The 27,999-nt window shown below is 41.9% G+C and overlaps 1 protein-coding gene across 1 annotated transcript in view; it reads right to left on the reverse strand.

The window, feature by feature from the left end:
• Positions 1-27,751, reverse strand: part of nol4.S (nucleolar protein 4 S homeolog) — a 171,435-nt gene extending 143,684 nt beyond the window's left edge. The window contains exon 1 of the mRNA XM_018223692.2: positions 26,203-27,751. Within this exon, the coding sequence (XP_018079181.1) occupies positions 26,203-26,457 (255 nt within the window). The 5' untranslated portion in view covers positions 26,458-27,751. The remainder of the gene's footprint in view (positions 1-26,202) is intronic.
• Positions 27,752-27,999: the final 248 nt, after the last annotated feature.

A 27,999-nucleotide genomic window follows, 5' to 3' on the forward strand; every position in this document is an offset into this window, starting at 1 on the left:
CTAACATATTAGTGGCTAGGCAACACTGATTTTATAGCAACTTTTCATTCATTCATTGTGAATTGAAAGGGAATTTTTCCTGCTAGCAGATATTGTATATATATATATATATATATATATATATATACACTATTACCATGCATTGTTTACAGGATGGTGATGATGGGGTGAAAATGAGCAAGAGAAATATATTTTAATAAACCAGATATCAGCCATAAGTGTGCTTTAAAGCTACCACTTTATATAGAAGACAAATCACTAGTTATATTAAGGCCTTTTAATCCTCATGGGAAGCAAATATAAACTATGCTGTACCCATTTTGGATGATTTGACTGTATAATTGAAGGATGCTTATCTCCACTAGCCTCTGTCATGCTGGCCTTCCTTAGCCATCTAAATGCTTCTTCTTTACTTTACAAACCCAATAAGCATCTAAACCAGTGGTCAAACTTTTTAAATCCCACATGAAGGTTCAACCTTTGACCAGGTCCTCTTTTGAAGGTTGGATGTATGGGTTTGGGAGTTTGGGAATCATTGTCTAATAATCGAATAATCTGATAAAATTTCAGATGCATTTAACATTACAAGGAAAAACATGACTTGCTGAACTTGTATTAGTATGAAAATTTCATAAATTATGAAAGAGTATTAATGCATATGAATTTAATCTAAGTGATATTCACTTAGTCCTGCACTTAATAAAATGCACGAGTCCTATATATAGAATGTGCCTAGCAGCAATGAAAATAAATGTCCACAGAGGTAAAACGTTGTTCTCCTGAGGATTTGAATTCAAAGGGACATCCTCTAATTTATTGTCTTTGGTCTAGCATTAAACTGTTGTTGGGACATGAACGCCAGGGTGGGGTTCAGAGTTTTCCAAGAGATTCGTCTGTGTAAAACATGTCCAAAGCAATGAGGCGCACTTATCTGCTAATTCTGTCACCGTAGCAACATAGAGCATGACAGCGGATAATTTAATTGCAAGCTTTTGATATGTGTCAGCTACACATACTGTATAGTGCAAAGACTGGATTTATACCTATTGGAGGCGACTCACTTTAGCCAATAATGGCATTCCCCTCAAGGACCGTTTCCTTTATAGCTCTATATGTTCTGCATCAACTTCTCTTTATTACTAAGGCAGCTGATTACTATATATATGTGCAAAGGAATCCAACCACTTCCTTTTCCCTCTTAAAGGAGAAGTTCTAAGCTTTTCTTGATTTTATTTTATTTGAGAGAAATTTCAATATATTATCACCGCTACTTCCACCCATTTTAGCCGACACCTACAGATGGAGTAACCTTTATCTTGGTATTTTGCTCAGATGGTTTACCAAATCCTGCCATATCACCCATGTATACAGATTATCACACATTTTTTCATTAAAATTAATGCTGTCACTTGTGCCTGATGGGGCATCATCTAATGTCAATAGAAGCCACCTCAATCTGTAGCTTAATTTTTGTCTAAGGTCTGGGGCAGATAGGACATCAGCAGGAACCTATGGTGGGGATGAAAGCTAGAACAATGTGTAAAAACTGTTCTTTACCCTTCATACAGTTTGTATTTTCCTCCTGAATATCATACTTCCCCATCAACAATGTGGAGTGGAGGACTGCAGGTTTGGTGTTCCTGATATACATATTTCCTAATGGAAACCGCCTTCAGGCTGAAAATAAAAACTGTATGAAGTTAAAAGAATAGGAGTTACACAGAATGTTTAGCTTTCACCTGCCAACCCTCCTTTGTTCCATGCAGATGTCCTGTCTGCCCCAGCCTTGAGACAAAAATTTGGCTATGGATGGAGGTAACTTTTGGTTTACATTAGATGGTTCCCATAAAACACCAGTCACAAGTGACAGCATTATTTTCTCATACAGGAATGGAAACTGTTATCCAGAATGCTTGGGACCTGGGGTTTTCCGGATAAGGTTCTGTAATTTGAATCTTCATACCTTGAGTCTACTAGAAAATCATGTAAACATTAAATAAACCCAATATGCTGTTTTTGCTTCCAATGAGGATTAATTATATGTTAGTTTGGATCAAGTACAAGTTACTATATTATTATTACAGAGAAAAAGAAACATTTTTTAAAAAATGTGGATTGTTTGGACTCAAAAAAGAGTCTTTGGGAGACGGCCTTTCCATATCAGACCTTTACAAATAAAGGTTCTAACATGACATTTACATTGTTGAGTCATATCTTCTGTTTGGACAATGAATGAACGTTTAACTTTAATGGGGGCCCCAATATGAGACCAAGTTGTTGTTGAAGTAAATGTTTGCTTGTATTTCAGTTGTGTGACATGTTCAAGCGTATCTAGGTCACATCACGGTGAAGGAGCTAATGAGGGCAAAGAAGATCTACCGTAGATGTATTTTAAAACCTTCCTGAAGACTCCTGTAAATTAGGACAGTCTCCTGGATGAATGGATGCAATTCTCCAGTGGGGCCTGGGGCCAGCTTCCTTATTAGCTTGTGTTACACACATCATAAATTAAATCCCACCACCTGCGTAGCATAGTTATAAAGAGCTCCTACTGGCACATCATTCTCAGTCTTAGCTTCCAAGTGTCTGTTATCTCTTCCAGAATGCTGAAAGGAGCCAAACTCTCTATGTTCTTGCATACTAGCAGGTGACTGACATTGGCTTTCTGTGTGCAGTGACGGCAGGGAGTGAGATGGTGTTTCTTTGATTTTCTGACAATCACATAAAAAAATTTTTGCTAACACAAAGATACCTAGGACAGGAACAGGCAACACTAGTACTTTAGCTTTTGTGACAACAGATCCAGGCACAATTTCGACCAGCTGAGTTAGCCAAAGGGTTACTGAAACTTACAGCTGTACAACAGCTGGAGGGCAAAAACTGTCTATGGTTGGCCTAAGATATTGCAGGGATAAGACGGGGCAAGCTGTTCTTTTGAACAGTCTATAAAAATCTTCTCTCAGGCTTTTTGAAAAATGCAACTGCAACATCTCTTAAACAAAAGCATTTTGACCATAAAGTTTCTAAATTCCATCATTCTTTTATGCAACAATGGAGCCAAAATATCTGGGTTGAAAATAATTTCAATTCCCTGAGTTATTTCTAGTATTCAAACGCCGCATGCAAATAAAACACAACAGCACATTCAGCACCAAACACAGCACCAAAGCCCTGTGTGACCCAGCTTGTGAAGGTAAAATGTTCTAAGGTAAAACACTAGATATAAATGAGATTTCAAGTCACTGAATTGAATACATGGATCATTCATGGAATAAATTTTATATGCCATAATTTGCATAGTGTGATTGGCATTATTAGAATGAATGATTTGTAAATCTTTACACAACTGTACTTCAGTATCTGGCGTTTCTGTTTTTGGTTTGCATCCAAGTTTGTTTAAAAGTGGAAACTGGATGCCACTATCGTGGTAGAGCATTGACCAAGGGAATCTCATCAGACAAGAGCTTAAGGCAGGAGTTTGCATCTGCAGGGCCTGCTTTAGGTAGAAAGAGACCAGCAAGGGAATTGCAAAAGGGCAGCCAAGCAAAGGTCAGAAGAAAGCTTATCATGATCTTAATAGGCTGTGATGTGAATCCCATTACAATAAACCAATGGTTCATCAAGAAGAAGCATGATGGATATGCAAGCACACTTCTGCTATGCGGCATTTAGTGAACGATATTTAGTAACTGGAACAAGGCATGTAATAGAAAACATATTAAGCTACTGAAGGAAAAACAAAGCAATACATTAAATATGTGAGAGGTTTCCAGTTTACCAGCACATTCTGTACAAGCAGTGATTGTATGCCTATAAAAGAGGGTAGTTAATTGTAAGTCAAAATTGTGATTCAGCTGATATGTGTCACATAATTCATTTACTTTGCAAGAGTAGTTAGATTGCATATTGGTAAATTACGCACAAGTTACATCTGTAGACCCTTTCCTTGCAACTTGCATTTTGGTTCAACCCAACTTACTATGAACACTAGGGATGTAGCGAACTGCCGTTTTGGTGTTCGCGAACACCGGCAAAAATGCGAACAGTTTGCGAACTTCGAACACCCGCAAAATCGTTCGATTCGAACGATCGAAGGATTTTAATCGTTCGATCGAAGGATTTTCGTTCGAATCGAACGATCGAAGCCATTCGATCGAATGCTTTTCATTCGATCGAATGCTTACAATCGTTCAAACGAATGGAAATCGTTCGATTTTAGCGGTCGAAGGAATCGAATGGTCGAATGGTCGAACGATTTTTATTCGAATCGAACGCGAACTCAAATTGGCGAACGTCGCGCGACGTTCGCGAACATTCGGCGGACGCGAACAGTCGAAGTTCGCCGGCGAACAGTTCGCTACATCCCTAATGAACACTTGAAAAAAAGAGTGAAAGGATCTTGTTGACTCAATAAACCTTTGGGTCTACTCATTCAGGTCTGTAATATAAATATTACAGTGAATCATTTTAGTAGAATGTTTTGCTTCTGTGCACAATGTCTGAAGAAAATATAACATATTTCTGTGCCTTTTAAGAACATATGATGACCATTTTAAAAATGCTTATTTATTTTTGGAATAGTCATGTATAATCTAGAAGATATTTAGACCTATGAGATTATCTTTGTAATGCAGTGACATCACCAAGGACAGCAATAAAAAAACTAAATGACAACTGAAGAACAATTCGTGCTATGGCTTACTGAACTTTGAAATGCCCATTGGTCTAAAAGCAAATAGCCCAATGTACATGCAAGGTTGGTAGCAGCAGAATGCACAGCCCACATCAGGCTGAGCTGCACATCGTGATCACGTATTTTTGACCAGATGTTTAGAGAGCAGCAAACACAGCTGGGCACCCAACAGAGCACCGGTGTTCTATAACTGAGCACTAAGGGGAATGATTTTGCGCCCCTTACCACTCTTGCATTTGAGGGGTACAGTGCTTTCTTTGCTGAAGTAATGGGAAAAGGCCAATCTGCTCCCATCTGTACCAGACATGGTATTGGCCATCTATGTGCACACAAGGTGGATATTAGTGTGAATATACTTAATATTCATATTCATTCCTAAATCCAGCCTTTGTGCACATTGCTGTTAATATTCACACAAGTTAGGTGGGTGGGAGCAGATCAGGGTTTTTCTCCTCTGCCGTGTCTATGCCATTGGAAAAAAGCTGCATGTGTCTCTGCCCTAAACAAAAATTACCATCTTATTCACCTTTATTTGTATGCTTGGTGCTCCTCTTCCCTGCAACACTTACTCCCTCACATAAACTGGTGAAAAGCCTGATGTAGAAGCGTTAAGGCCATAAAGACCCATTTCCGGAGAGTATAACGTACCTTTAGAATGTACTGGGAATTAGACACTAATGTATAGGGAACGAGTTACAGCTAAATCTGTGTGTGGTTTTCCCCGGGCCAGTTTATCAATCCTGGCAGGCCCATTATCTGCAGCTCTTTTTGTTTAGTCTGTACAATGTCTTACACAGACTCTAATAATTTCTATGTCCATGAATCAATTTTACACAAAGATCATGTTCATGTGCAGCAATGTGCAGGAACATGGACTTCAATCTGCACCACATCTCAACAGATATGTCATTGCAACTATTTACATCCATTAAACTGGGCAGCCTAGCAGTGCTGGACAAACACATCAGTCATTGAGCTGGGGTAGTTAATTGTCACGGCCGGCACCCAATACCAGAACAGGTGCCAAGTACCCTGGTCTCGGCTCGGCTTCACCAGTAGTGTGACCACCATTAGGCTTCGGGAGGAGCCCTCAGCTTACTTGGGTGCCACCTGGACTTAAAGAGGGGTACAAGGCGAGATGTTCTGGCTAGCAGAGGGGCACGGCAGGTAGATAGTCTTTTAGGCCAAAGGTCACGGCACAAATGGAGCAGGCAAGAGAATCGTCAGACAGGCAGGGTCGAGGCAGGCAGATATCAAGAATCGTCAGGCAGGCAAGGGTCAAACCGGGTAATCAAACAGATAGGATCAGGCAGAAAGAGTAGTCGAGATGCAGGCAAAGGTCAGGATTCGGATATCAGAATAGTCAGGAACAGGCAGGGATCAAAACCGGAATAGCAGATACAAAATACACAGGAACAGACAGCACAAGGCTTCAGGAACCACCAGAATCAAGATTCTATCACGGGCACTGGCTGGGGGTCAGAATGGGCTTTATACACATTCGAAATTGGCGCCAAAACGAGCGTCAATACGCGCTGGCGCAATCACACCAGCGTGCCTGTACCTTTAAGAGGCGCGCAGGCGCGCCGCGTGCGCCCTAGAAGAATCAAGATGGCGCCAGACCAGGAGCGCCGCGGCGTGTCGGCTGTCCACGCCACCGCACACCAGGTAATTTTATTACATTAATTCAGCCTTGTTTTTAAGATACTGTAGATACCTATAGTCAACGTATTCCACCTTTCTTATATATCTCTTTACGCACATTTTTAAAAATCCCTTTGCAGCCATTTTTAAAGTGGTAGAAACAATATCCTACCTATATGGATGAAGGTGAAACAGTTAGGTAATAGTGATGGGCGAATCTGACCATTTTCAAATCTGACCCTTTTTGATTTGCCCATCACTATTACCTAACTGTTTCCCTTGCAAAAATCTGCCGAAATGCATTGAAGTCTATGGGTGAAATTTTTTTTTGACACGCGACAAATTTATTTTTCAGATACATATGAATTACAAACATAAGCTTTATCAATTTGTGACTTTGTATAAGCACTGCCATTTTAATCACATGGCAGGCAGGCCAGATTTGTAGATAGGCCACCAAGGCCTGGGCCTAGGGTGGCAGGAGTTTAGGGGCGGCATGCTGCCCAACCACACCCACATTGGTTCAGAAACACTGGGGATGCGCAGGAGATATGGTAGTTTTTCCTGTGCTCCAATCCCCATTGCTCTGGTTTCCGATGATGAAAATTTGTATGAATAAAGGGAGAGGACTGGGGAGACGAATGGCAGTGGGCCTTGGGGTGCCCGGCATGTATATCCGGCCCTGATGGCAAATTCTTTAACAAATAACAATAACAACCTAATAATTATAAATACCAACTAGGTGGCAACCATAATTGCACCATACTGCTGCAAAAAATAGTGAGCACTGAGAGCTCACAAGAGAGTTTTCGAACTTTCACCCACAAGTTACCAAAACATACCTAGGGCACAAGGAATAGTGCTTTTACCTTCTTCAACAAATATAGCAGTCTGCTTGCTTTAGTCTTTAAATTAGTGGAGATGTAACTAGTAGTTAACTGCCAGTTTTGCTGCATGTATGTGCAGTGTAGAACATACAATGCAGAAATTAAATGGAACAGACATGGAAAGGTATAAAAGCAGTGGTCGCATTTAGGCAGTGATACAGTAGAAACAATAGGGATCCATAGGGAAACAGAGTCCGGAAAACATCCAATGGGTTTTATTTCTATTAGATGAACACAAAGACAACACACTTGAAAAAAAGGGGCAGTGTCGTTTTTCTTTAGTTTCAGATTAAAGCAAATAAACACATGACATCCAGATGCTTATTTTGCATTCAGGAGTGTCTTGTTGCAGGCTGTAGAAATGAAGATCTGAGAGAACATTGTGTGCATTGCAGACATTATAAATACAAACGTGCCGTCTGATGGGTGATTTTTGCCTTAGTAAAATATTTCCATTAGCTTTAGTTCCACACTGTGCTCACACTCATCCATGAATGTTAGTGTTTGATCAAATATTCCTTCTGTTTTACTACAATCACATTTCATGCTGTTAAACTGCACATATTGTTTATGGGCATTTTCTTTTGAGTGAGCACAAGGAGTCATGGCCCTTAGAGCTCCATCCACAAAATAACACCCAAGCTAGTGAAGCACAGGATACCCAAGTGTAACCCACCCTGCTCCTCCTGTAAGCTGAGCTGGTGTTTTTTGCACCTTTCCCCTGTTATCTAAATAAATCCGCATACTGCTTTTTTTATTTGTGTGGGTTTTTTTGGTTACTGATGACACCAGGTCATTCCAAATGCTACAAAACCACATGATGCCATGCCTAAGGCCAACAGTCAAAATGCCTTGCACTGCTGCTCCTAAAATGTTCTCCTTCACTGATGTTGCTATAGGTGATAAAGTGAATAACAGTGATTTTGGTGGTGTTGGGGAATGAGGTAGAAAATCAAAAGGGATATACATCAGCTTGCTAAAGGCTCTTATATTTACCTGGATCTACTAATAAAATAGTAACTGCAGAACCTCTTTGAACCATCATATTTTCCTCATGTAAAACTGGCCATACGATATAAGCTTGTGTGGCGAGGTACCAATATACCCACCTTGAGATGGGAAATATAAGGTTGATCCAATCATTTGGCCCTTGAGCCAACAATTGGATTATAATTGCTGCTATGCCAACAGTCAGATCGAGGACCACATCAAAAGTAGATGTTGACCTTGATCCAATGGGAAAATCAAACCTGTCCGATCGAAATCCAGCTGATTTTTGGACAGATTTCTCTTGAGTGGGTCTGTTGGAGCGGCCCCAAACATAGGCAGATAAGATGCCAAATCGGTCTGAAGGGCCTGAATAGGCATTTTAATCCTGTCTGTGTATGGCCATCTTCACTCAGCTAGATTTGATCTTTGGCCCCTGTAGTGGGGTCCATCAGTAAGCCTGCAGCAAAGTAGAGTGAAGCCAACTAGTGTCCTGCAATAAATTTAGCACAAATGTTTCCACTGCCACACACTGATTGTGTATGGCATTTGGGAGCAGTTTCCCCAGTGCTGCATCTAAAATGATTATAAATGAGAACCAAGCTCTCTAAAATGACCTTTGCTTAAAGTGGACCTGTCACCCTGAGAAATAATTCTAAGACCTTTTATATCATGTTAGTTGAGTAAAATAAACTTTACTTGCAATCTATTGATTATTTACATTTTGTTTCCTTCAATCTTGAAATTACACAATCACGGTAAGCAGATAGGCTCCATTTTGTGGACACTGTTATTAAGGCAAGTTTTGAATCACCACAAAATCTTGTGTCTGTGCCAGAATGAGGGATCTAATGCCCATGTGCAGTGCCCTACACAATTATAGAGTGTGAGTAGAGAGGGGGAATGTGAGGAGAGCAGTTACATCTAGGAAGAGCAGCAGGTCTGGACTGGGAGTCAAAGTAGGCCCTGGCATTTCAAGTATACAGAGGCCCAACCAGTCCCCCACCAGCCCAGAGTGATTGTCTATGGCTTCTTATAGCAGCCCATCTGGCATTTGCCAGAACTCACAGATTGCCAGTCTGGGCCTGAAGTGCAGAATGGAAAGAGAAAGTAACTGACTGTCCCACCTCTATGCCTTAGGCAGGTAATTTATGATTGATAGCTCAGATATTTAAACACAATTATAACAGGAATGGATCTTTTACTGGAAAAAAAGAATTTAGGCGTTGTGTTTAATTTGCAAAGGACTTTCATTATACAGCGCTTTATGTGTGGGTGACAGGTCCACTTTAAAGTAACAAGTTCCAGCAATCCTGTTGCTAATAGTATGAAGAACTCTTTCTGATGCTGAAGGTGAAATATTTTTTCCTCTAATCTTTATGGATGACCTTTAATTCTCTGCATTTTCCCGTGAGTAAAAGATTCCCAGGGATTACTTTGCACTGGCCTTGACTATATTTGTATATACTGTAGTTCTCCCCTTGTAACTGCTTATTTTTCAATCAGAACAAATTCAGCTTTATTAGCCATTCTTCCCAAGTATAATTCACTTACCTAAACGCAGTGAGCAATACTGAGCACAATTGCCCGGGTTATTTCCCATAATGCAGCATGTATTTCCAGAATTCTGCCTTCATTGCGAATCTCTTGACGAAAATTGCATTGTGCCTGCCACAATTGCATCCACTTTCCCAAAATGGGCGCAATGGGCTTTTGTTTCAAAGTCTGGATGGTATCATTTGCAGTGTTTGCCATGCGCCTGATTCTTTAGGTGAAAGTGTGCTGTACCTATTGACAGGGCAAGAACAGAACCCTGGAGCTATTGCCACCTCCTGACCTGCGTTCAAAGACATAGCAGCACTTGGTTCTGAACAGAAAGCAGGAAGGACTGAGTGATGCTGTGTGCAACTATATGGAAGTGCAAGGAGCGCATGTGAAAGTGGGTTTTGACACTCACTACGGGGGAAAAGCACAAACTGCTCACTGTGCTTACAGATGTAAATGAGCCCTCTTGTGTTTTTCCCCAGTTTAATTTTACCTTTACATTGTTTTTATTGTTAGTAGACATCCTAAGCCTCATCTTTCATTAAAGGGGGAAAAATGTTGCTATTGAACATTCCATATGTTTTTTAGCTTTGTATCTCTTTTTCATTTCTTTTAATTTCTTTTTGATCTTTCTATTCACGCAAGTTTTCTTTCATCCTAGTTTTACCATTTCACACTACAGCAGTGTAAATATATGGAAACTAGATTAGTGATCTTGTTATATATCTATTCTTAGGACTATTCCCCCTTTTTAAGTTTTTATTTATCATTTTCAATACAAGCAATCAAGGCCTGAAAAGAAAAGGAAAGGTAGAAGAAAGAAAGAAAAATATAAGACATATATATGCACAATTGTTCATGATACATGTACGGTATTGACAAATGTTTCACAGTACAGTTCAGTGAAAGTTAGTGTTCAGACACCACCGCTAAAGATCCGATGAATATTAGAGTACCTGTTGTATCTAATCCCTTTGAACAGTATTTCAAGTGAGGACTATTCCCCTTTAATAACTACATAATATGACTAAAAGTACAGGTACAATAATCACCAGCACACCCTGGCCTTTAAAGGAGAAGGAAAGGTTAAAACTAAGTAAGCCTTATCAGAAAGGTCCATCTAAATATACCAGTAAACCCCCAAAGTGGTGCTGCTCTGAGTCCCCTGTCAAAAGAAACACTGCATTTCTTTCCTTCTATTGTGTACACATGGGCTTCTGTATCAGACTTCCTGCTTCAGCTTAAACCTCATTGCCCTGGGCAAGAGCATGCTCAGTTTGCTCCTCTTCCCTCGCCCCCTCCCTTCTCTACTGTAATCTGAGCCCAGAGCAGGGAGAGACTCAGGCAGGAAGTGATGTCACACCATGTTAATACTGCAGCTCCTATCCTAAACAAACAGAGAGTTTCTAGAGCTTTAGGTATGGTAAAACATTATACAGAATAAATATAGCATTTTAGCTTGCACTATTGCAGCTAATCTATTGGCAATAAAATGCCTCCATAGCTTTCCTTCTCCTTTAAAACTTGTGTTCCACCAGATGCTTGGTGTCTCATGAGGGATTGGCACCCTCCAATTCATGATCAATAGAATGGAAACCGGCACAGCAAGGCTATTACTAGCACGATAAATCCTGACAAATATGTAGGGGTTATCCCGCTTGTAATAGCTTTGCTGTGCTGGTTTCCCTTCTATTGGTCACTAAAAGTATGTGTCAACTTTGCTGTCTAATATGTTATCTTCTCTTGCTTGGTGTTCTCTTTGCTGATATAACAGCCTTCCCAAATGTTTTAACACTATGTTAAAACATTGTTGGTTGGATTTATACATAGGGTTGCCACCTGTCTGGTTTTGATAAGGACAGCCTGGTTTTCAGAAGGGCCTGCCTGGTTTTCCAAATTGGGAAAATTGGGCAGGACTCCCCTAGATTGATGCAGTTATCAGCCAATCGCCACATCATAGCCCCACCACTGTGATGTCACCACTCCTCCCTGCACTATGTGACATCACTGTACGGCTTTCCAGATGGAGAAAGGCAGCGACCCTGTTCATACACAAGAGATTTGGCACTGATGTTGGGGATCAGGCCTGGCTTGCATTATTGTTCTAATTTATTCCAAATGTAAGTTTAGTTCAGTTAAGGTCAGGGCGTTGTACAGATTGGTCAAAGCAATTCTGTGTGGACCTTGTTTTGCACAAAGGGGCATTATGTTGCTGAAACAGAAATTAAGTAAGAAGCAAGGAATTGTCAACAATGTCACTGTATTTTGTATTATGCAATAAACTGTGTGGCCTTAATTACTAATTCTAATAATTAGAATGGGTGTTTGCATGCCATTGCATTGGCCATTTAGTGTACAGTATATCAAGAAACACACAGTCCTGTAGCATGAAAGTATCAGAAAACACACTTCCCTATGTCAGCAAACACATATAATAATAACTACTGGTCTAGTAAATCATTGCTTTTAGGCAACATATTCTAAATTCCAAGTCTAAAATACCCTGTTCATACTGCATTACTTTTTATAAATACATAGGATCAGCAAGAACTGAAATTATAGTTTTAGTGACAACATCAAGGTCATTAATGAACAAATGAAGAAGTGGTCCAAGGGCAGAACCTTGGCATACTCCGATTACAGTGCTGGCCAAAGCAGAAAATGCTCCATTAATCATTAAATTCTTTCATTTTCATCCAGTTTTCTCTTCAAGTGCAAAGAATTGGCCCAAGACCACTGTTCCTCAATTTACACAGAGGTTGGCTTGTACATTGCAGGTATTATGATTAGAACTGGTGCTGGGTCTCATTTATTAATACAGGTGCAAAAACACTAGCATGTTTGCACTGTTATAATATCACCCACATAGTGTTTTGTCCAAACTGACTTACAGTGGGGGGCACATTTACCAAGGGTCGAATATCGAGGGTTAATAAACCCTCGAAGTAAAATCCTACGAATTTGAATATCGAATTCGAAGGATTTACCGCAAATCCTATGATCGAACAATCAAAGGAAAAATCGTTCGACTAAACGATAAAATCCTTAGAATCGAACGATTCAAAAGATTTTCCTTCGATCAAAAAAACCTTAGAAAACTGATGGGGTAGGTCCCCATAGGCTAACATTGTAGCTCGGTAGGTTTAAAGTGGCGAAGTATGTAGTCTAAGGTTTTTTTTTAACGAGACAGTACTTAGACTATCGAATGGTCGAAAAATCGAACGATTTTTAGTTCGAATCGTTCGAATTGAAGTCGTAGTATTAGTCGAAGGTCGTAGTAGCCTATTCGATGGTCGAAGTACCCAAAAATAACCTTTGAAATTCGACGTTTTTTTACTTCGAATCCTTCACTTGAGCTTAGTAAATGTGCCCCTTTATTTTAAGTGCACTGTTTGTGCCCGTTAATGTACTGTATTCAAATTCTAAGTATACTAAATGTAGCCAAGCAGAGGAATAATATCAGAAAAAAATAGTAATATGGACTAATAATAAATTATTGCAATTTAAATCTGTTTCTGCTACCTTGGAATTATGTTTGTTATAAAATATACTCATAACATTTCAAAAAAAGTACTTGTATTTCCTAGAATCTTTATCATTATGTTGTGACTGCCCCTAGTGTTTATATAAGATAACTGTTAGCACTGTGAATATGGAGCAGGGATATGTTATGTATAGGACTTTGACCAGCAGAATATTATAATCAAATAGTCCTGGTACCACAACTACTGGCTGAATAAGGGATCATTAATTGGCTGCTACAAATTAAAAGGACATTAGGGACCACCTCATATAAGATTTCTAATATCCTTTCTAACATTAATATGGGTGACATAACCTTTCAAATTGCATGAGTGATACTTTTAAATAAAATACAGTTTTTATTAGTAACATTTGTGATTTCATTTTATTCTCTTACAGTACATAAAAATTCACAAAAACATTATTTGGTCTATATGTATTATAGAGAGGTGCTAGTGGGGTAGTTTATTATTTGCAGGGCAGGGAGCAAATTGCAAGATATAGGCACAATCTGTAAGTTTTTTGCACTTTGCACCCTGCCTGACACACAGTATAATTGCTGCTGGTCTCTGCTCTCCAAAATGAAGCAAAGACACATGACTTCCCACAATGAATAAACATAGCCTGCACTGAGCAGTGCTGTATATAAGAGCCACCTAGGGACCCCACACACCGGCCAATTGCAGGCAGCAAAGGGGCACTGAATTTACTACATCACCTTTTTTTGCTTTTCCTCCCCTTAGAGCTCTTGTGCTTCAGTCTGGGGTATATGACCCCCCCCCCTTAACAAATGCAGGTAGTGTTGTATTCATCAGGGGGGGAATTATAGTGAACACTTTTGTGTAAAAAAAGTGTATAAGCTGCTGCCAATGCCAACAAATCCACTTTTTCCCACTGCCAATTACAGATCTCTGTGAGTTCCAGAAGCCCCCATACTCACACATGCACATACAATTCATGCTGGCTATTTGACTTTGACAAGACACTCTCGGATACATTTCTTTCCCATTGTATGTTTATGGGACATTTATCTTTATCAGGTCATTGTTGGGTCATCGACTTGAGCCAATTTCTGATCCCAGGAGGCTAATGGTGATCATAAAGAGCTGACCTCTAATACTATTATTTCATTCTGTAACCTTTGTTGATTCATCTGTGAGACCCCTGTTTGTTATAAAATAAGTGTTCGTTGTCAGACTGGGGGCCAGAAGTTGACCAGAAAAACTGTTAGACCCAATGCCCATTCTCCAACCTTATCTTCCACTTTCATTCACTCACTTTCTTTATTCTCCTAGTCTCATAGAGAGTATGAGTCTTGTCTCATATTGTCACAAATCCTTCCCTCTATTTCTCCTCTTTGTTCTCAAATCAATAATGGACATGGCATAGGCATATAAAGTCAAATGGTTGGGTGAGCCGTGTGGGCCGACCCGATACCACTCTTCTTCGCGGGTGGGTGCGGGTTGAGGCCTTCTCCTGCTCTCCCCGCCCACCACCATCAAATGCCGGGTTACAACTTCCGGGTTCGTCTTCTATAGACGCTGCACCTGCTTGCCCAGTCCCTTTTGGGACATCATCGGCGGAGCGGGTCGGCGCAGGTCTATAAAAGCAACCCGGAAGTCGGATGTGGGCGGGCGCAGGCCAAGGTAGCATGGGTTAGGGTCGGGTGCGGGTTGGGGAAATCCCGAACTGCACATCGCTAGTGAGCAAGGTCACTGGTGTCCACCAAGAGATTTCCTGGCAACCTGATTAGCCTACATAACCTGCTGTAAATGATGATGAAGATGATTAACAGCACTTATAAAGAGTCAGAGGAATGCTACCCCTTCCCTGCACACCCCAACAAAGCAAGCAGATCAGCTGGAGCCTTTGCATGAATGATCTGATTGGAGAAGCCTCCTGCATAGGGAATTAACTCCTGTGCAAATAGCCCAGCAGATATCCCTGAAATCATCAGGGGATGTCAGAGAGAAAGAAGCTTTTGAACAAAATGAAAATAGATTGCCAGATTGCTTAATTTCCCTTTAAGCACTAACATTCAAGAGGTTTATTTTTGTATTTTATTATTTTTCATATATTCAAATAGTTACTACTCTGTTTGATAAATGAGTAGAAACGTTGTGTATTCTAAAATTTTTATTTCATATTCAAGTTATTTTTGAACTAGCACACTTGTGTGTTACTTGTTATTTGATTTTAAGTCTGCAGGAAAGTAGCTGTCATGTTATTATCTTCTTGCTGTTTATTGTGAAACATCCAATAAAACGTTTGCAAAACCCCCCAAAAAATGTATAGCATGTATAAAAATGTATAACTGTATAGTATAGTCACATGGTAAATGGCATTTATTTTTCCTCCCTTTAGCACATTAAATTACAATAAACTGTTTTATTTTAACTCCAAGCACCCAACTTCCAAACCACGAAAAAGGACAGGATTGGGTTAGAGTTTGTTTTATATTAATGATATATTTACTAACTTGCCATGCCCTCTTGTCAGTGGCTGTTTGCAGATTGTGCAAGTGCCAGTTAAGGAAACTAGAGTGCCACAGCTGGGACGTTACCGTGTATCACTGTTAAAATAGTAGCAATGTTACTATTAAAAGCAATTTTCCATCGCTGATACTGGAAAGCTCCAGTTAATGGACAGAGACATTATTCTATACACACACAAGAAGCCTCACACTGGGAGGGAAGTTAATTAATTGCTCTGTACTGGATTCTGTATTTCCTTGAGCTTTGGCTATATACTGTCCTTCTCTTTCTAGGCATTTGGAGAGCAGAAATGTGTTTGTTTAATTTTCCAGGTGGTCAAATAGTGGATCCCCAAATGGACAGGCATTGCTGGCTGGTGCAAGTTCTACGTTCAATAGGAAAGAACTGTGCCTTTCAGCTTGCAAGATATCTATCTCTTCAATGAGGTTTGTGTTGTGCATCCTCCCTTGTTCCGGTGCTCTCCCCCAGTCGCTATCAGTCTCTCTTTCTTTCATTAGAATCAAGTAGTTAATTAGCCCCAGCCTGTCCTCTTCCCCCTCTCTCTTTCCCTTGAACACAGCAGTAATGATGTCTAATTACCAGAATCAGTGGATTGCAGAACCATCAGGAAAATCTCTCCAGTTAAAAGCAAAGATGATCAGCAAACCCAGAAACCACACAAAGAATAAATGTGCAATGTACTTGTTTGTAATGTTGTGTCATTGGGATGACCCGAGGCACCAGCTGAACTTGTCTCCCTTATCTTTTGCTTTGACCGTGCCCTTTTTTTTTTTTAATAGTAGAGTAAAGGAATAACAATTAATGCCAGCTTTGATAAATACTGGACTCTGCAGAACTGTTTGATCAACATCATGGTCTTTACAGTGGGATAAATGGTTGTATGGGCTGACATTATTTTGCACTGCAATATGGCTGCTTTGTGGCTTCTGTTACTAAGTGATGAAGGATGCAGGGAAATCAGGAGGTTGCAGATCCCAGCTCCCATTTCTGCTCCTTACTGTAGCTTGCACTCCATTGAGAGTTTCAGTAAAGACAATAGAACAGCTACTGCTGGGCTTCCTTGGTTGCTAAGCAACCACCCTTCACGCCGATGGCTGACAGGCCTCAACCTTGAACACTGTAACCTGTGAACCCCACTCTCCTTACACATGCGATAGCAATACTGCACCCTCCAGGTGACAAGAATCTGCATTCTTCCCTCCTTATATATGTATACAAGTCAGGGGATGGTCATCCCTGTTAATAGGAATAGGATGAAAAGGGAAAGGAACAAATAAAGGATAAGTGTTGGATATGCCTGAAAGTGGAACTAATAACATATTGCTCAGGGTGCAATTTCTCTTGCTTTTCATTGTGGCAGAAGTTTGCAGTGGAGTGGCAGGAGGAATCAGCAGGGGATGCTCCTGTTGCAAATGTATGATACTAGCAGTGTAAAAATGCAGTGCTATTCTGTCCCTTCTATTCTGTTTATACACATACTTTACCAGCAGTGGTGTAAGTACCATAAAAAAGACACCACAACCACAAAGGGGCACAAATTGGCATCTGTATCTTAGTCAGTTGTCCCTCCTGCTAGTTTAATTTTCACTGCCTGCCCCATATTAGCAATTAAATGACAGCTGGGAAGGATGGTGGGGGGTGAGGAGAACTCCAAGGGGCAGATTCACTAAAGGACGAATTGTCGTCAGCGACCACTTCACACACATTGCACCACTTCACCAGGCGCAAATTCTCTACCACTACGCTAATTTACTAATATGCGAAGTTGCACCCTGTTCCTGCGCCTGTTAATGAATTGGCAATGTCCCTGCAGGAAGCAACGCTGGCGAATTGTCACTAGTGTTAGCCACTTCGTCCTTTAGTGAATCTGACCCCAAGCTCCTTAGTTTGTCTCTAGAACCCTCCACACCATTAGCATATTCAAGTCAGCAGCACATAGCTGGGTGCTTTATAAACAGGAGAGGGCATGGTTGGATACATGGAGATCTGAATGAGACAGAACAGCTGCTGCATAGGACAGTTATATACTGTATAATATGCAGCAGCCTTATTGCAAAGGACTGACCCAAATGCTGCTGGTTGCATGCAACAAACACAGCAACTCTATGACTCACAATTATCTGTTTTTCCCATCACAATGAATCATACATTCAAATTATTTTACATCTAAAAGCAACTATTGGATCCAATATTTTTTTTTATTTCCTCCACAAGAAGACTCAGGGGCGCAATTAACTGACTCATTCATGTTTTTCTGGAGGAAAATGCCGGTATCAGTTTGCAAATATTTCTCCTGGTATATTTCTTAAAAATTATATCCTCTTGCCCCCGACCCATGTCAGACTCTGACACATCTTTTTTTTGGCTGCTCTATTAATTGCATACCTCCCAAGTGTCCCGGATTAGGCGGGACAGTCCCGATTTTACCTGCCTGTCCTGCCGGATAGCAGATGAAGATGTCCCGCTGTTCGGATCTTGGATCTGGTCGGATGTTGGGAGGTATGCTTTCAGGACGCTGTTACCATAGCAACTGCTTTTAAAATGTGTCAGACGCTCATTGGATATTTGTGAAGGTTTCACTGAAGAGCTAAGGCAAACGCAAAGCAACAACGTCTTTAACCCATCCTTACTTCCTGGTAAGCGGACAACACTACACATTTACAAAGCAACAAAAATGGTGTGTGTTAGGAAGCTCATATTGCTTGCTGTAGTTTTGTCCTGTGGCACTGCGGTTTTATGCGGTGCTGCCCACGCTATTGCTTGATTGGACTGATAATCTGAAAGGTAACAAGCGGATTTGCGTGCTTTTTCTTGGAGACATCGGCTGTAGACCGCGGATGACGTACCACACGCTGTCATTGGCTCGGCATGGGTTTTTTGTGACCCTTGCAGGCTTCCATGGTAAGATGCTAACGCATATACAAATCTCTATATTGCTACATACAGTATATAAACTGTGTAACAACATGTACCTTCTAAATCACCTAGACCCTGAATCAAATAAACGTGTCAGCCTGTATACTTTGTGAAGATATGTTTTTTTTTAAAAAAACAGAAAACAAACTTTGTGCAACTTGTTTGAGTGTGCAAGTCATGCATAATACTATGTTCAGTGTGTGTTACTGTGTTTTAGTGTGTGTGTGTGTGTAACATACCATACAATTTGTAAAATGAACATGGTAATTAGGGGGCGTGGCCACAAAATGGGCGTGGCCAAAATGTTGCCGCCCTGCACGCGGCACAACTTTTTGTCCCTCTTTTGATTTCCAAAATGTTGGGAGGTATGTAATTGTGCTGTCCTTTTGCTGTGCTTGGGAGCAAAGTCACACCAGGCTGAAGGGAATCTCCTGTATAGAGGCTTTTGTTTTGCACAATTTATTCTAACCATACACTATATTCTGCAAGATCTGTTTTTTACCTTGGACCAAAATCATATGAAGATCTGTTGTGAGAAGATCAGCTTTCCAATGACGTCCTGGCCCAATGGCAATGCGACTGATTCCCAGTTGGATATCAGCTGGGCAAACTGCAATATTGCTCCATACCCAGGCCTATAAGCTGGTGTATTGGTCTGGGGTCAGTGGCTAATTAGATAGCTAACAGTAAAATAAACACAAAGCCAGTAATTACAACCTGGAGGTCATTTTAGAATAAATGAAAACTCAATGGACCTCTAAGTGAAGCTAAACAGTAGTTTGGGTGCAACTTGTATATGTTAATACTAAAAAAATCCTATAAATGTTATAGAATATAATATATTAAAGGGTCTCTCTGACTTTCCACAGAACCAGCTCTGACTCCCCAAAGCCTTCTCTAAAACTATATATAGAGCACATTCCAACACATGGCCTCTGTATAGAAACTTTGGCTCTGTTCATTTCCAGATCAGAATCCTGGCCCTGTAATAAGTGTGCGCCCTGCTGACCATTTTAATTACAATAAGAGGAACAGGCTGCAATCTCTGTGTACCTGATCAGAGTAATCAGTTCTTTCTTCTGATACAAAGCCTGCAGAGACCACCCTTCTGCAATAAATCTGATGATTTGCCAGATCTGATCCATTAACCAAATTTGGGAAATTAATTCCTTTATAATTAATTTCTATAGACCAAATTTGTGAATGCACAGGCCAGGAATTTCAGCTTTTCATACAGATTTTCTTAAACAAAGACCCTTCTGATGCTCATTCATAAAACAGGTACCTGTGCCAGATTAGTGAAAGAATTACCATGTGGGTGTCTATAGAAACCCCCTATACTTCTATGAAAGAACCAAACACATTATTAAAGCTGTGATTTTTATTACAACCTTAACACTGGTATATCACAGTACGGTTCAGCCTTGCACTGTAATCGCAGTCTGTCAGTTCCCTCACAGTAATGCATTGCGTTTTACACACACCAGCAACTGCACGGCAAGTCAATCTCTCCTGTGGGCCAAGTGACCAACTCAGGTATTAGCACCCATATTAATGATTAAAGATACCACTAAAAATTTTAATTTTGCCATGGTGAATGGTGGGATGAAACCATAAAATATTTTTATTTGGAAAAGTTAATGGTAATATGTGTAGCGGCAAACAAATCACACCCCCACACGGGCTGGGGAAACTGTGCCATATGCATTGAGTCGTACTTTTAGCAGGACAGTATACAAGTGTCTTACTGAAGATTTGGAGGAGCTAAAAAACTCAACTTTCAACTAAATACCTTCCCACTACTTACAGTCATTGGTGAATCTATGGGATGAAAAAAAAAAAAACACAGTGTGCAGACAATGCTGTATATAAAAACCCTATCTCAAAGGGGTCTAAAATATTCCTCTTATTGTGGAGTTTAGGGTCAGTGTTATTTTAATAACCCCCCTTTTATACAATCTCCAAGGTAATTATTTGTTTCATTAAAAAGTTGTATTTTGTGCAGGAAACTAAAACAAATTAAATATTTTTAATATTTATTGAAAGAAAAATATTGTATTTTGTGTGAACAAAGCTTCTATTCTTTGGTTCAGTATTTAAAAAGTACAAGTATAGGGGCGCTGCTAGTTGAGAAACTCACCTCAGGTGGCAGCAGCCCCCAAGTTACCAGGGACAGCAAAAAGCTAAATTTCTGGTAATTAAATCAGAATTAAACAGGAAATTTGGCTCTTCTAATGCAGAGAGCACAACTGCAGAAGCGGGGGGGGGGGAGAGCATCGCAGGTGCAGAGCATTGCCCCTGTACCAATTGTACAAATGGACCAATATACATAGGGGCCGAGTCACAAAGGGTCGAATATCGAAAGTTAATTAACCCTCGATATTCGACTGGGAATTAGCGCAAATAGTGCGATCGAACGTTAAAATCCTTCGAATCGAACGTTTCGAAGGATTTTATTCCAACGATCGAAGGAATATCCTTCGATCAAAAAAAGTTAGCCAAGCCTATGGGGACCTTCCCCATAGGCTAACATTGAGTTCGGTAGCTTTTAGATGGCAAACTAGGGGGTCGAGGTTTTTTCTTAAAGAGACAGTACTTCGACTATTGAATGGTTGAATGGTCGAACGATTTTTAGTTCGAATAGTTCGATTCGAAGTCGTAGTCGTAGTCGAAGGTCGTAGTAGCCCATTCGATGGTCGAAGTAGCCCAAAAAACACTTCGAAATTCGAATCCTTCACTCGAAGTTAGTGAATCGGCCCCATAATATTGGGTCTAAATTACCCTAGCAATTATACATTGATTTGAATGAGAGAATAGAATAGGAATAGGAAAGGTCCTAAATAGAAAGAGAAGTAATACAACTTAGCAATAATATTAGATTTGTAGCATCAAAGAAACAGAAATAGTGAAAAAAAGAAATAGTGAAGACCAGTTGATAAGTTGCTTAGAACTGGCCATTCTATAATACAGTAAAAGTTTATCTTTTTTAGAAGCAGTTGGGGGGATTAGTAGTCGTTTAAAGAAGTCACCAATATGCAGTGCTGATTAAAAAGTAGCCAAACATACAGTATGTTTTATTGCTGTCCTGAATCTGTTTTTGCATGTGGCAATCAAAACAACTCCTGCTTTCCTGTGACTGCTGCACTCTAAGGGCTCTTACTGGCGAGCGGCTGTAGCTGCGCTCCCCTGCGTTCCGTTTTTCTGTGTTCAGCCACAGGGGAGCGCAGGAATAGACGCATTACATTTTTTCCAATGGGGCTGTACTCACACAGGCGCGTGTAGGCACCGAATGCAGGTTGAGACGCAACATGCTGCATTTTTCCTGTGTTCGGCGCCTACACGCGCCTGAGTAGAGCCCCATTGGAAAAAACATAATGCGTCTAATCCTGCGCTCCCCTGTGGCTGAACGCAGAAAAACGGAACGCAGGGGAACGCAACTACAACCGCTCGTCAGTAAGAGCCCTAAACAAGATTTGGGAATACAAATACAATGTAGGAATATGGCGGAAACAGAGATTATAAATAGCAGCTAGGGCCCAATGGTGTGAATACCGCTGGCTGGGCCTGGGCGCATGATGCGCCCCTGGAATTGCACCTCTTGCACTCCTTGCCCAATAAATCCCAGGCCCTTTCACCCGTGTTATACCTTTTTCATGACTCCAGTAGGCCCCGAGAGGGTGTAGGCCTGGGCATACTCCTAGTAGTTATGCCACTGCTAAGGCCTCATTCGGTACTTTTCAGTGTGATAACAGGTGGAGAGGGGTCTATCTGATACCAACAGAGGACAAAATGCACCAAGTGCCAAGGGGTTACCGTTAGCATTTATTTTGCAAAGTGCCAAAATAAACAGTGCTACATAAACATTGTTTCAGTCATTCATATTTGTCCCTGCCCCTGTGCAGTTTACAAAATTAGACAGATAGGTCCCTATCAGAAGCACATACACACACACACAGTAGAGCCAAATTAATCAAAAACGAAGAAAAGAATATGTAGATCTTAAAATAAAAACCTTGTGCCTACTACATGATTTAAAACTGTGATGCCCAACAGATGGTGTTCCATTCTAATTAGATCCCCAAACACTAGGGAGACCTACCATGTAAAGAAAAGCAAGGGTATCCCCATATCTCAAAGATGCTTAGTTCAAATAGAATTGTTCATCTAAGCCAGGGAAGAATACTAAACTATGCCATTTACTGTGTACTGTGCTCCACTGTACCATTACGCACACAGGAGGGCGACTAATGATAAACAGGAAGAATATAAATTCCACTAAATGGGAGAATGTGTATGTAGATATTTAGAAATGTTGCACTTTGTATCCTTGGATTCAATATCAAGGTGTAATGTGCTCTGAAAAGCACATGATAGTTACAAGGAGGGGTGTAGAGACTCAGCCCTTGCTACTTGCTGTCCCAGTCACCAGACGTGTATCCCCATGTAACTGGTTGTCACACTCGCAACTGTAGCTGCTTGGGTGTCTACTCTGCTGCGAGACTCCCATGTGTTAAATCTTAAAATCGACATAATCTTCTTTGATACTGTTAGAGCCTGAGTGATTTTGGGTAGTTATGGGTTATAAAGCTCTTTACAGATTTGGCAAGTAATCACAAATATATATGCTTCTGGGTTAAACAAACACGCAGTTATCAGGCTCACACTTTGCTGGATTTCTTTCTTGTCGATTTGGTTTAGAATGTAAAACAATACATTTCATGATTCCATTGATATCATTATTACAGTTTAGAGGAAAAAAATCCCTGCTATCCAGCAACACGGGGCCCATATAATCTAGCTTTTACCAACCCATCTGTCCATACACAAACCCTACACTCTATCACCAAGCAACCCCTGCTTTTAGCAACAAGCAGCAAATGCAAAGCTCAGGCAATGACTCTAGGCTTGTCCAATAGGGGGTGGGGGTGAATAGGGGGGTCTAATAGGTACTGGGGGTGAATGAACTGGCCAGAGAGACCCAAGCACTTCTAAAAAGAGCACAGAGATCTGTGTTTGTCCCATGGATATGTCAGTAAGTACATGACCACTATAGTGAGTGTGACAGTTTGTTATGTGTGACCAGGCCCGGATTTGAGGAAAGGCCACCAAGGCCCGGGCCTAGGGTGGCAGGATTTTAGGTGGTGGCATGCTGCCCAACCACACCCACATTGGTTCAAAAATACTGAGGGTGTGCAGAAGATACAATAGTTCCTATGCGCCAATCCCACTGCTTTGATCCCAATGAAAATTTGTGTGAAAAAAAGTGAGGGGGCGGGGGAGACGAACGGCAGTTGTCCTAGGGGTGCCCACTATGTAAATCCGGCCTTGTGTGTGACGATTGTTATTATTCTTTTCAGTCCCTCTAATATTAAACTTCAATTCTGATTTCAAAACTACTACCTGATTACTAGAGCAGTTATGCCAGATAAGCATTAAAATTCCAAGTTTCCACTGCAGTAGAAAATGTAAATAAGTCAAAAACCAAAGAAAATAAAAAATGCCAAACTGTCTTTAAATTCTACTGTCTTAAAGTCGAACTATACCTTTAAAAAGTGAATGAGAAAAAAGAGCTGAACTACAGAATATGACAACACAGCCCCAAGAGTTCTAAAAGATTCAATTCTAAAAAACATCTTCCCATTCATATCTGCTACTGGATATTTCATTGGCTTGTGCCATCTGGTAAATCCCCAGACTGAAGATTTTAAGCTTTTGTAAATGCTGCCAAAATGAAAGCAAACGTACTGTTAGATACTATGGTCATCCAATGGTAAGCTGCCATGTCATGCTCTGAGAAGGCTCAGCTTCCAGTTGGTTGATATCAACGTGCTAGGCTCCAGCAAAGGGGAGCACCACTAACACAGGTGATGACAGATCATCCGATGAACTGCAAAATCAAGTGATCAGTCACTTGCAGTCACCGCCCTACATCAATTCAGGAAAGGAAACGACTAAATAATGTATTGTCCAGTAACTGGCAGGAATGATTTCAAGTAAAACAAAGGTGGCTGTCCTGGGTGCAAATATACAGGATTATTATGATGTTTTGCATACAAGGAATAGGGCACTAAAGAGCAACTGAATATCATGAACCTTTATATTTATTCTCTAGTCTCTCTAGTTCTATTGGAAGCAGCTTCTGAAAATGTTAAATATTCTGTATGATTTTGCCAAGTTCTAAAAGCCATCCAAAAGATGGAAAATTATGAAAGAGACTTGATTTGGTTATTCCTTAGGGAAGATATATCTGCAAACTACTTACAAGGGACGGGGAGTTCCTTGGGATAAGGTGCGTGTCCCTATGCTAGGGTGCTGACACTAGCAATGGCGCATTCACAGCAAAAGGCAAGGACATGCAACAGGGCCTTACGGTCTTTAGAGTCTTACATATAAAACATGTAGCTGTCCAGCTGGCACACAGTCAACTATTAAAATATTCAAAGCTCAAGGATGGTAGCTGGGGGATACTGGGAAATGTAGTGCACAAGAGCTTCACGTCTCTTCTCTGCAACAGCAAACAGTAAATGTATTTTGTATATTGATTGCTGCCGTATTATAGTGTGCCACATTTAGGAGACACCTATAGGGAGTGAGTAATGGGACTTGTAGAAATGAGGCTCCCTTTAGAAAGTGAAGGCGAATAGCTGCTGTTTAGGTGGCACATTGTAGACAAAGCAGTGATAGCTGATAAAATGTTCTTGCAGCAGCCCCCAGTAGTCTCCCACAGGAGATTGTCAGGTAGGTTGAGTAGCAGCAGAGTAGGCAGGTGCCCGCTACTAAGTAACAGCAGTGTTGCTCACAGTCCCATCACTAATGGGTCACCTCCCCACAGCACACGCACATCCCCCTACCCACCCCCCTTACACACACACGTACACACACATCCCTGGTCTGCATCAGTCCCACCACCCCCGCCTGTGCCTGCTCCTATCCTGGAGATATACACCCAAAACCAGAAAATACATGGGATACAGTCTGTTACCAAGGAACAGGGACTGGGCTATAAGGATCAGGACAAGCAGAGAGGAATGGTGGAGCCTCCCCAAATAGCAAGACAAGCACATACACATATATGACCTGCAGCTCTATCCTTTGGCTGTTACCTGTACCAATTGGATGTAGCAGATGATGGTGCTAAAATCAGCAGCATCCCATGTAGCATTGATGTCAGTGTGTAGCACAATGGGCAGCAGTGGCACAGGGCACAGTGATAAAACAAAGAGAGGTGCAGTGTGTGTGGCACAAAGCTTGGGCAGGACTCCTGTGCCAGTCAGTGCCGGGGTTGGGAATAAGGCTGGGAATAGAGCTTGGAATAGGGCTGGGAAAAGGGCTGGGAATAGGGTTGGGAATAAGGTTGGGAATAGAGCTGAGAATAGGTTTGGGAATAGGGTTGGGAATAGGGTTGGGAATAGGGTTGGGAATATGCTTGGGAATAGGGACACACTATGGGCACCGCTAGGTCCCCCGTGTCTCTCCCCTGCCCGTTGCACAGAGACAAATAAAAGACACTGACCGTAGTCTTGACAGGCACGAAGAGCACTTGCTGGTCCCCGACATTCAGCTCGTCCGCGTCCCCCAGTTGGAAGCCCTTCGATTTCACCCAGAATTTGAATTTAGCGTTATCCGTGGAGCTGGACTCGGAGCCATTGAGCAACTGCACGATCCGCTCGTATTTCTTACGGGTCACTGTCTTGGTCTTACCGGAATCCCCATAAGTCCTGAGGCACCAGTCCTGGAACTGACGGTACATGTCCCGATCGCTCTCCATGATCCCGACCCCCCAAGCGCCCGTCTCGGCTCCTTCCCCCGCGCACTCGTCACCTGTTCGGCCGGCTCTTCTCTTACACTGTGTCCCCCCGCGTCTGGCAGGTGAGATGTCCCGGAGCAGCGACAAGGCTGCAGGGGGGATAATGGAGTCGATACCGGCGCCCCCCCTCGGATAGCGATATTTGCTGGTGCCCAATGGCTGGCTGGGTGGGTGAGGGTGTGTGGGGGAGGGAGAGAGAGAAGTGTCAGATGTTTTTGTTGTCCTTCTACGTGTTCCGTCTCGTTGTGCTGAGCGGCCACTATCCCACTGGCCCGGGAGCTTCTATCCCACAGGGAGAGCTAATGCCACAGCCCAGGCTTCAGCAGCAATAATAATAATAGCGACTGTCACCGACACCCCTCCTGCTTCTTGTCTTCATCCCGAGTGGGGCAGGTAGGAGGGAGGCGGCCAATCCCAATGGCCGGGCAGCAGCCTCTCTCCCTGGTGCTGAATGAGAAGAATACAGAGACTCCCAGTGCTGCAAACTTCCTATATCATCAGTGATTCCCGGGATCACAAGTTTCACAGGTCACTGCCAGGGGATCCCATGTATTTAACTTCAGCCCTAGAGAGTAATGAGCCTCATATTAAAGGCACGTGAGACGGTGACAATGGAGACAATGCGAGGCTGAATGTGGAAGGATTAGGAGGCTGCACAGACACAACACTCGGGAGGAAACGACACATCCGACCCCCCAGCAGAGAAGTGCCCGGTGATGCTAAACACTCGCTCCTCGCCCCTCTCAGGACAGTCTGTCGCCCCCTTCGCACCAGTTCCTGCCCCAGTGTCCTGCTCTCAATGTGGCTGCAGCCCGTCCCCTTGCTTATAAGCAGGCGGCAGTTTTTCTAAATGCCAAGATCCCCTGTAACTGGCAGTCGTCCGGTTCTCCCCCAGCTGTCACACTCGCATGGGGCTCATAATCGTCCGGTTCAGCTGGACAAGCAGAGACACCTTTACCCTTCCCCGGCCCGGCTGCTCCTTTCTCCTGTCCCACAGGCGAGAGAAGTAATTATCGGGCTGCTGGATCCAGGCTCTGCTCGGTGTTTTATTGCAGCCGGCCCGGGACTGACAGCCCAGACTCCTTGTCTTGTATAAATGGCTGCGCTTGTCTCTTTATAGGTTTCCTGCTGCCACCTACTGGCCATGCGGAGTAGCACTGGTTCATTCATTCATTGCAACTTTTCAACGTCCTGTTATGGCAGTGATCCCCAGCCAGTGGCCAATGGGCAAAATGTTACTCACTAACCCCTTGGATGTTGCTTTCAGTGGCTTCAAAGCAGATGATTGTTTTTTAATTCCAGGCAAAAATAGAAGCAAATTAGGTGTATTGCCACAGAGCCTCCTGTAGTCTGCCAGTCAACATAGGGGCTACCACTTGTGTGTGTGTGGGGGGGAGGCAGGCCATCCAATTTTTTTTACTTGGGGGGCCCTTGATCATCAATGGCTTTTTATAACTTGCGGGGGGCCCCCAGGCCATCAATATTTTTTTTATTGCAGGGGGG

Source organism: Xenopus laevis, chromosome 6S, assembly GCF_017654675.1.
Source record: "Xenopus laevis strain J_2021 chromosome 6S, Xenopus_laevis_v10.1, whole genome shotgun sequence".
In the NCBI taxonomy this organism is placed as follows: Eukaryota; Metazoa; Chordata; class Amphibia; order Anura; family Pipidae; genus Xenopus; species Xenopus laevis.